Source organism: Gigantopelta aegis, chromosome 6, assembly GCF_016097555.1.
Source record: "Gigantopelta aegis isolate Gae_Host chromosome 6, Gae_host_genome, whole genome shotgun sequence".
Lineage (NCBI taxonomy): Eukaryota > Metazoa > Mollusca > Gastropoda > Neomphalida > Peltospiridae > Gigantopelta > Gigantopelta aegis.
The window spans coordinates 76,346,547-76,358,052 of record NC_054704.1 but is presented as its reverse complement, the minus strand read 5'-3'; the positions used below and the strand labels follow the sequence as shown (position 1 = coordinate 76,358,052).

At 34.1% G+C, this 11,506-nt stretch overlaps 1 protein-coding gene across 1 annotated transcript; it reads left to right on the top strand.

Moving 5' to 3' along the window:
* The first annotated feature begins 100 nt into the window (after positions 1 to 100).
* Positions 101 to 9,344, top strand: LOC121374854. Its single transcript, XM_041501962.1, has 3 exons — positions 101 to 184; positions 3,306 to 3,987; positions 6,033 to 9,344. Exon 2 carries the CDS (start codon positions 3,336 to 3,338, stop codon positions 3,948 to 3,950), a length of 615 nt encoding a protein of 204 aa, XP_041357896.1. The 5' UTR covers positions 101 to 184; positions 3,306 to 3,335; the 3' UTR covers positions 3,951 to 3,987; positions 6,033 to 9,344.
* Positions 9,345 to 11,506: the final 2,162 nt, after the last annotated feature.

The following is an 11,506-nucleotide window of genomic DNA, read 5'->3' as shown; positions in this document are numbered from 1 at the left end:
TAAAATAATTTTTATGTATGGGTTTGCACATTTATTAACCTACAATCTGTGAATCTTGTCTTCCTGTTGTAATATATTTAAGACAAATGATCGTTTTATTTTTATTTCGCAAAATGTGTAACATAAAATATAAAACGCGGAAGTTTTAAAGCAGAGGGATCTATCGCCTGGTATATCACGGCCTGTAAGTGTTGGTTTTATGTTGCATGTCGTTTAGTTATATTTTCTGCAGAAAATCTAGGTAGCACTCGTTTGCATACGATGCGTTTGAACATTGTTGTTTATTTAGTTAACTAATATTTTTTATGACAAATTAGGTTCATTCTGTTAAAATACAGCAGGCTACATAAACCAACAACAAACATTACACACATTACAAAGCCAACTAACCCAATAGTTACATAATAGTAGTCCGAACGGACGTAGAAAATGTGGTTGAGAAAAGTATTGACTTAATGTGCGACCAGCACTAACCCTATAGGTGGTCGGGTACAGGTTTGCAGTATGTTTAGCTGATTGCCTCAGAGGGCTATTTCTCGTTCCAGCCAGTGCATTAAGACATTATAAATCAGTGGTATGTGCATGGGCGTATGGGGACTCTTTGATTTAGGGGGGCTGGAGGGGTTGATTTGCCCGAAATTTTACCACTGTTTTGCCCGAAATTTGGGGGCCAATTGCCCCCCCCTGCCCCCCCCCCCCCAGGTCGTGACATTCTTTCATCGTAGTTCTACAACACAAACACACCATGGCCCAGACACACCGCACTCCAAAACAATGGTCTCTAACAAAAGTAGAAACAGTAAATCTGGCGGAGTAAAATGTAAATAGATATTGTCCGAACCAACAACTGAGGATGGTTCTATGAGTTGCTGCATTGTAGTTCATCAAGAAACATGTATAAACGTTTCATTCTCTTGTTTATCAAATTGTGAGTTTTATGTTGGAGGTTCAATGAATGTCAGAATGTAAAAATATTTTTTTTAAATGGATAATAGAAATGGGTTTTTTAAAATTAGTTACATGTAGCTGCTTTGATGTGTATAATTCAGTGGCGTGGGATCTATCTCAGTTGGTACTGGTAGAGAGCTTGCCTGAAGCCAGTTGCAGAAAATAAATTTTTACCGTTCATTAGATGCCATATATATGTATTTCAAGGCCTCTGGTAACATTTATGATAAAAAAAAAATTCATGTTTTTACACTGGCACTGGCATTAGGAAGGGGGGGGGGGCAAGGGGACTATGTGCCCGCCACTTTATAGCAGCAGCGATGTTTTTAAAAATATATTTTTACATGTATTAAATATATATACAGTCAAACTTTGATCACTCCACCTTCGATCTCTCGAAAACTTCGATCACTCGATCTGAACCGACGGTCCCAGCCGAGTTGCTATACAAACTGGTAGTTATAATGACCTTCGAAAACTCAAACTTCAAAAACTCGATAACCTTGATCTCTCGACCTAATTCTTTGGTCCCGACATAAAGATTTAATATAGTATACACCTCTAAAACTTGATGCGTGTGGATTGATCAAACTGTCGTTGCCGATAGTATTTTAAAGACAAATGTATTGTTAATCATGTCAAACAAGCAACTCGCATCTGTCTCAGGTGGTTTTGGCTGTCGAGGATTAAGGTGATAATTGCAGAATAATAAATCGCTGACTAAGCGGAATGAAATGATCCTACCCCCGGTATGTTTGTTCGTCCGTGGGTGGAGAGCCTCGCTACGTAAAACTTAATTACAGACACAGTCTGGTTAACTTCAAAGAGCATTTGTAATAATTGTTAGCACTTTGTTTTTGCTCTCAATGGCATGAATCATGTCAAACTTTAGCTTTTTTATTTATGTATCAGTTAATGTTTATCAATTACCAGTCATTTAGTTATGTTAAAAATTGAAAAAAACAAATGTACTTATAGTGTTATTCGCATTCAGTGTTTTATTTGTTAGTTACGGTCCGTCATGTATTGACATCTGTAAAATACGTCGTTACTTTTTGTTATTTATATATGTATATAAATGTCTTTCTTATAAATGTATATAAATGTCTTTTCTTTTTCTGTCAATAAATACATGTAGCCTATATGCCCAAGCATATATTTCAAATTCATCTGAGTGATCCTTTTTGTTTTACTTACTTACTTTTACAATATATGCGAAATAAATGTACGACAGGTGTCAAAGATGCCAACAACTTGGGTGGGGTGGGATGAGAGATGGGGTGGTGTGGGGTGAGGTGATTGATATATTAATTCGCCTTTCAACTGGGGATGCATAGTTTTTAGAGTTCAGAGGTAGGCAGCGAAGCGCACGCTTCTTACAATATTAAGCGAAATAAACCAGCGGTAATACTGCAACCAGCTGCAATGCAGTTTCAAATTTGAACTCCTATATTAATTTCGAAAACTCAAACTCCCTGAAACTTGAACTATTTCCTCGTCCCCTTCAAGATCGAGTTATCCAAGTTTGACTGTATATCCATGGTGTATGTGTGCCCCCCACTTTTTTACACCTACCTATGCCCGTGTTAGATGTCCATGGACATTCATTTTACAAGTGGGGTGGGACGTAACTCAGTGGTAAAACGCTCGTTTGATGCTTGGTCAGTTTAGGATCGATCCCAGTCGGTGGCCCCATTGGTCTATATCTCATTCCAGACAGTGCTCCACAACTGGTGTAACAAAGGCTGTGGTATGTACTATCCTGTCTGTGGGATAATCCATATAAAAGATCTCTTGCTGCTAATTGAAAAGAGTAGCCCATGAACTTGAAGTGGCGACAGCGGGTTTCCTCTCTATATATCTGTGTGGTCCTTAACCATATGTCTGACACCATATAACCGTAAATAAAACATTTCCTTCCTTCATTTTACAATGGAACAAAAACTGTTCTTGAAATTATATTGTTATATATGTGTTAATGACAATGTTCAGAATGTAATATGGTCCTGACATTTTTCTAAAAAAAAAAATTGTATAGAAATGCTTTTGACATCTTAAATGTGAGTGATTTTGAATTTTAAAAATGTGAGTCTTGTGACAAAAATGTGAACGTTGATAGGTCTGATTTCCAACCAGTGTACCACAACTGAACAAAGTCTGTGGTATGTGCTTTACTGTTTGTGGGAAAGTGCATGTAAAAGATCCCTTGCTGCAATAGGAAAAATGTATGTGGGTTTCCTCTGATGACTCTTGTCAGAATTACCAAATGTTTGACATCCAATAGCCGATGATTAATAAATCAGTGTGCTCCAGTGGTGTGTCATTAAACAAAACAAACTTTTTTTTTATCATTTCAGATTATCTATCCCTTCTAAATCAGTACATCCATGGCTTTTACAAGGCTTTGCCAGCATGGTAAACCAAAATCATCTCCTACTGTAGTTCAAAGTCTAGTAGCAGTCTTCAAGGAGAATCGTCTTCCATCTGGTGGATTGACGAGGTTTGCACACGTCTTGCTAAACGTTGCAACCAATTTAACGAAAGACGAATATGCAGTCATGAAACTCGCACTTGTAGCAAGTGATGGAATACAAGCTAAACAAGTTGACGGTATATGTTGTGCTGCAGACCTGCTGTCCTTCATGTACTTGAAGAAGTTCATAAACAAGGACAATGTGAATCTTCTGATGGAATTGCTGGTGAAAATTCAGAGAATAGATCTCTATGATGCTGTATGTAGTTATCAGCAAGGGGAGAAGCCAGGATCCTGTATCACCCAGCAGCAGAAAGAGGTCTCGGCTGATTCCTCTGTGATTGATGAACAGTGTTCCTGTGTGAAAGAAAAGACGAAGGATTTCTTCTCCGACAGTATGGAGGATGACCTTGACCTTCCCAACTCACAGAACAGCCAGTCGAGCCTGTCGGATGACGATAAGATCAGTCAGCTGGAGAAGCAAAAGATGGTTATGGAGTCTTCCACAATGGACACCAGCAGTCAGTAGTCATCAATGTTGACAAGGATCTGTAGATACATATCGGGTACGATTCCTGTAGCTTCTAATGGATTTTCTCTAAAACACAACATAAACTACTGTACAAATACTGTATGTGTGGTTAAAGGCCTTTATTTTTCGGAAGTGTGCTATCCTGTCTGTGGGATGTGTGCTATCCTGTCTGTGGGAAGTGTGCTATCCTGTCTGTGGGATGGCGTCATAAAAGATCCCTTGCTAGTAATGGAAAAATGCAACATGTTTCCTCTAAGACTATAATATTATGTCAAATTACCAAATGTTTTGCATCCAATAGCTGATGATTTATAAATCCATGTGCTCTAGTGGTGTCGTTAAACAAAACAAACTTTAACTTTATTTTTCTGAAATTAATAGAGTAAACAAAATACTTTTTTTCCCCCCCATCACACAACAATTATTTATTATTTTCTAAATATAATAATATATAAAATTAGCTGTTTTGCCTGTATGTACTTGGATAATTAGTTTCTTACACACCTGTTAGTCAGAACATAATTATGTTTTGGTGACATACTAATAACATGTGATAAATTTTTTTAAAGACCTACAACTGGCTGCACCTAGCAACCCCTACAATGCCATGGAGTACCCCTACAATGCCATGGAGTATCCCTACAATGCCGTGGAGTTTTTAATTCTCCACAGCAATGTTTTGCCTTGGACTATATTCATTTTGTTTTTTCAATGGCATTTTGTTTTTGCTGTGGACATTTTCTTAATTGCAGTGGTTGCCTAGGTGATCGCTTCTGTATCATCCAATGAAAAACAAACACAATCGAAATCAATTGCTCTGTGACATATAAGTTAACCTGAAACTGATTTCTGGTTTAAACAATATTTATTTCTGTTTATATATTAATAGATGAGATTGGTCAACAGGCATAGCCTATATAAATACCTTTCCCTACATTATACAGTTAAAGTGATAACTGGTCAACATGGATATGTTGAGAAAAATACAAGATGTGCTATTAGAGCTGAGCGGTATACAATATATACCATTCGGTATCGGTATCATGTCAATACCTATTTACCATACCGAGAAAATTTCATAACACCAAAATTCAATATTGAAAAATGTTATCTGCAATTTAGTAAAGCACTGACAATATATTTGACAAACATAAAATAGCTGAAAAAAAAAGAGAGTTGAGGACCTTGTGTATGGAATTTAATTTTATTTAGATGAAATTAGCAGGTGAGACTTAACTCAGACATGCATTTAAAGCCGAGTATACCAAAAAACCCACTCTATATCCGAATCAGTATTGTATCAATACTGAATACTGTACTAATACTGAGGTAAATCACCCCAAAAATACTGATACCAAACCTGAAATTTCAATACTGCCCAGCTCTACATACCATCCAATTGAAATCGATTGCTCTGTGACATATAAGTTGACCTGAAACTGATTTCTGGTTTAAACAATATTTATTTCTGTTTATATTAACAGAAGAGATTGGTCAACAGGCTTAGCCTCTATAAAGACCTTTCCCTACATTATACAGCTGAAATAATAACTGGTCAACATGGACATGTTGAGAAAAATACAAGATGTGCATTTATTAGTGTTGATAAAAATAAAACTATTGTATTTTCAACCTGTCAAAATATAAATATTTGTATTTCAATTAGAACCAGAGAAACAAGAAGAATAAAAGAGAAGGTGAACGTTATTATTAGTCAAAACGTTTGTTTTCAGCAATAAAATGTTGGATTGCTTCTGTGTGACACATAAGATAACTACAAGCGCTAGGGCTGTAAATAGGTTTTAGTTGGAAAAAACATTTAAATTTATTTTAAACCTTTTTTTTTTGGATAGGTAAGAAAAACTCCAACTAGATGCCATTAGATGCCATATATCTTACAACTCATTTAAAAACATATACATCTCGCTTTCACTTGTTCGATACATTTTAAAACAACTTGTAAGATAAATTTGGTATTCTATATACATGTATGTATTACTCAAATAATAAACATTTTAAAATATAACTCATACCAACCCTAAAAAAGTGTTACAAATATTTCTTTTTTTTCTTTTTCAGATGATGATGTATGAGTATCCAGCTTCACTGCCTTTTTTGCATTACAGACAGTTCTACTGACAACTTCCATTTGAAAAAACTAACATTTGAAACAGATTGAAATTACGAAATTACACATCTTTAATCAACTTAACTGCATGCACATTTTTCACATGAAAATAACTAATATTGGTGTTCTGTTTCTTATTATTTAGTTCTGTGTCGGTTGTTGATTTATTTACAAATGGTTAGTGATAGCTATAGATTTTCTTCTAATAAATCTTCAGACGAGTTACAAGTATGTATGTTTGTAAATGTGTATGCATACATGGTTTAAGCTGGACACTAAAAATATTGTTAAATTTTAATTTTTTTTTTAGAAATGCTTAAACATGAAAGTATAATTTTAAACCAAAAAACATGAGTCTCAAGGCCATTCTTATTTCAGATTATCTGTCCCAACTTGCCCATGGCTTTTACAAGGATTTACCAGCATGGTAAACCTAAATTATCTTCTACTGCATTTCAAGTCTAGGAGAATCAGTTCAGAAAATGTTGATGAAATTTGTCTTGGCCAATTGACATATAATAAAAGAAACATGCTACTGTTAATCCTTGAAAGAGCTTTTTTTAAATTTTTATTGTCAAATAAATTTGCTGAATTCATCTTAAATTTGGTGATCAACAGTGTAAACCATACAGACATGCATATTAATAATTCCGACTGTCAAATGTTGTTTGTATTGCTCAGTCAGCTAATACTGCCAGTAAGTATACTATTAACAGGTGTTACATTGGTTTTCAATGGCAATCCATAAATTTAGTTAAGGTTCCTATAACATCAATTTAAGAGAAAAAAAACCATCTTGCCCTTGCGATTCGCAAAATTGCCACAGGTAAAACAGTTGGCTTTGAGCATCTAAAATACATTTTGCTTCAACATTTGTAGTTTAAATATCTATGCAGTGTTTCTGCCAGAGGGTATAACGGGTATGGCACCATACCCAAATTTTTATTATTAAAGTTGACAATTTGACAAAATTAATAACTCTTTATCATTACCGTATGATTTTCTTAACCATTTTCTTTAGAGGGGAGGTCCCCAATACCCCCTATTGACTGTGGTAGCATTCAATTCCATAGTGCCATACCCCAAAATTTCTTTTTAACAGAAACACTGCTATGCTAGTATCTGCATGTAGTTGCATTGGCCAAAAAGATACTGATCAATGTTAATTTTTCTTCAGCTATTACATTGACATTGCTGAATACTGAGACAAACTGTGAGGGCTGACCATCTACATTTAATTGTTCTGGCAACATTTATCAGAAAATTAATTTTCATGACCGGATAATAATTATATTACATTATTCAGTTGACTGTGATGTAAAATGGCAACTTTAATGAAAAAATAGGGCTTTTTGTATGCATGTATGTGATACATGTATGTATTATACAATTTTCATTATTACAGTTCATTTCTGTATTAGTATGTTTGCATATATACCATTTTCCCCAAATGTTTTGTCATACATTTTTTTCTTTCGTAATTTTTAAATCATGTCTCATAAATGTAGAATTAGTATACTTTTCGCTTTGGCTGTGGTTTCACATCTGAATCATGAATATAACCTAAATACTGAATATATTGTGAATTTATGTTGAAGTTATTCTATGGCAACTACAGAGGTTCGGTGTGAATTTTGAACCCATAAACATCCTAAGGAGCTAAATCGATGGACAAAATTAAGGGAACAATACAGGCATGGTAGAAGCAAGTAGACATTGGGAATGGGACTTACTGAGATCGATGGCACAAAGCAAAGTTTCTAGTGGAGTTCAGGGGTATGCTCCCCTGTAAAAAATTTAAAATTAGATGTCCTGAAATGTAATTTCCTGCATTCTACAAGTAAAATTCATCTCTGCCTTACAATTTACAGCCAATAACCCCCCTCCGCTGTGCCTGTAATATGGTATTTAAAATTGAATGTAATCCACTGGTCACAGGAGTAGTTGTGCCTGTATAAAGTACAGATATTTAACATTGGATTGAATGTCAGTACTGAGGGGCTGATTACCAGTAACACGGTTAACTTCTGATACTGCTTGGATGAGGGATTTGATTACAACCAATATTTGCTGTTACCATTTAAATGTTCCCGTAATTCTTTCCATCAGTATATAAATTGTGGCTGCTAATTAGATATGGTTAGGTCAGGTCATAAGGTGTTACGTGTGCACTCAGAGCAAGCTGTTGTAGTGCCTGTCATGGGCACACAAGGCCGGCACCTCTGTCCAGGACAGGAAAAGGGTTGGGGTGGGTGGAAGAGGGGACCTCCCACACTGGCAGGTGCAAGGGAGCACCAGCATCCCGACCGGAATCTGTAGCAGGCGTAATTAGATATGTTTGTATTGTATTTATATATAGTAAAGGTGGGGAGGGATTTAGCTCACTGTTGAATATTTGCCTGATATTCTTGCATTGTAGGATCAAATCTCATTAATAGACCTATTGAGTTTTTTCATCCCAACCAGTTCTCCACAACTGGTTTATCAAAAGCTGTGGTATGTGCTGCCCTGTCTGAGAGAGTGCATATAAAAGATCCCTTGCTGCTAATGGGAAAATGCAGCAGGCTTCCTCTGAAGACTCACAATTATCAAATGTTTGACATCAAGTAGCCTACATGTATCATTAATTAATGTGCTCAAGTGGTGTCGTTAAACAAAAACTTTAACTGTTTGTATTGAAAGATGACTTGAGAGAATAAATGGCTGCCTAATATAGGTTTTACCAAATAATATTTTAATTTTCTTAAATTTGTGTAGATAGCCCTGTCTATATCAGTTTTTTAATAAACCTCTTATTATTATTTTTTATTATCTTCTTTTTTTGGATAGGATTAGTTTCTTACATAAAGTCTTTATTATTATTTGTTTGTTTTCTTATCAGTCAAGTTAATTTGTTCTCTTTGATATAGAATGTTCACATTTATCAAATATATCGATGGCTGACAGCTGGAACTGTTATGTCCAAAGTTGTAATTTTTTGAAAATCTAGTTCTAATGTATAAGAAATTAATTAATATCTGAAAAGAAAGCAATTTTTTTATTCAAACTTCAGATTAGCTGTTTATCATTACTATTACATATTGATGAAAAGAAATAAAGGATCACCTTGTAATATGATCGTTGTAGCACGATTCTATAAATTGCAGCCACATCCGTTTTATTTGCACATGTTCAGTTTTCTGTAACCTGTTTTGCATTAGCCCTTTAAATTCGTTTAAATTTAGGACATTGTTGTCATACAAAATAAAATGGGTTACATAAGGGGTGTTTTTTGTTGTTTGGTTTTTTGCTTAACCCGCAAATGGGTTATGCAATGCAAAGTTTACATTCTGAGACTCTAAAATTATTATGTTTTGTTTGTTTTATAATATAAAAATAACACAAATTACCTAACACTTAATTTTGTGTATAAATTGTTTGTTTAAAATACTATACATTTTTGTTTACTGCTTTGATTTAATTAAATAACCTAACACTTAATTTTGTGTATAATTTTGTTTAAACACTATACATTTTTGTTTACTGCTTTGATTTAATTAAATAACCTAACACTTAATTTTGTGTATAATTTTGTTTAAACACTATACATTTTTGTTTACTGCTTTGATTTAATTAAATAACCTAACACTTAATTTTGTGTATAATTTTGTTTAAACACTATACATTTTTGTTTACTGCTTTGATTTAATTAAATTACCTAACACTTAATTTTGTGTATAATTTTGTTTAAACACTATACATTTTTGTTTACTTCTTTGATTTAATTAAATTACCTAACACTTAATTTTGTGTATAATTTTGTTTAAACACTATACATTTTTGTTTACTGCTTTGATTTAATTAAATTACCTAACACTTAATTTTGTGTATAATTTTGTTTAAACACTATACATTTTTGTTTACTTCTTTGATTTAATTAAATTACCTAACACTTAATTTTGTGTATAATTTTGTTTAAACACTATACTTTTTTGTTTACTGCTTTGATTTAATTAAATTACCTAACACTTAATTTTGTGTATAATTTTGTTTAAACACTATACATTTTTGTTTACTTCTTTGATTTAATTAAAAAAATCTAATAATTTGTTTTGTTATTTAGTACTGCAGGGCTGGCTTTGGGTGAGCAGACAAAATCTGCTAAATAGTAAAAATCCAGTGATTTCCCCACAAAATATTATCAGCCTTTTAGCACGATTGATCAACTCATTTTAAAGCTTTTCAGGTAAATAAAAACAACCTTGTTTTATACAAACGGATATGAATTATTTAAAGATTATATGGACAAGAAAAAAATGTTTTGTTCTTATTCGATTAATTTTGAAAGAATTAATTTTTGTAGGACATACCCCAGTGGTAAAGTGCTTGCCTGATGCACGACCAGTCTAGGATTGATCCCCATCAGTGGGCCCATTGGGTTATTTCTGGTTCCAGCCAATGCACCAGAACTGGTTTATAAAAGGTTGTGGTATGTGCTATCCTGTTTGGAATGGTATATACAAAAGATCCCTTGCAACTAATGGAAATATGTAGCAGGTTTCCTCTTTAAGACTATATGTACAATTTACCAAATGTTTGACATGCAATAGCCTATGATTAATAAATCAGTGTGCTCTAGTGGTGTCGTTAAACAAAACAACTTACTTTTCTATCTGTATAAAAATCGTTTTTCCCCCCATTTTTCTCAAATGCTCTTAAAAATGAGTTGGGCAATTATGCTAAGAGTGGTGATATCAATCGTTAGAACTTGCACAATTATTTCACACAAATTAAATAAACTGCCAGTTGGTTTGAAAAATTGCAAATGGTGAAACTAGCCTTGTATTGCAAGTTTAATTATGTATAGTCTACATACTAATGAGTGGGGACTGGTATATCAAAGGCTGTGGTAGGTGCTATCCTTTCTATGGAAAACTGCATATAAAATGCTACTAATGGGAAAATGTAGCGGGTTTCCTGATGACTGTCAGAATTACCAAATGTTTGCCATCAAATAGCCAATGATTAATTAATGTGCTCTAGTGGTGTCGTTAAACAAAACGAGTGGGATGAAAGCTGTGCTAGTGAAAAACTAATTGTAGACGTCAATTCTACAGCTCACTGTGATCAGTGTTTTTGACATGTATAAACTTATGCTATCTACTTTAATGAATATTCTTAGTCATCACATTTGTTGTGTGTTCGAAAACAGCTAGAAACCCGTTCTCATTGCACTACTATGCGAGGTAGTGTGGGGTATGAGAACAGGCACACATTCTCTCCTCTTCAGAATGTTTAGAACATGTTGTCCTGCACCAGAACAATTTCAATACAGGGCTGAAGCTTCAGTCCTTATTTGAATCGACCAACTGGTCTCATATTTGTCTGTGTTTTCATCTATATAATATTTAAGCATTTTCAAGCCCAAGCAAGGGCTGTCACTGTT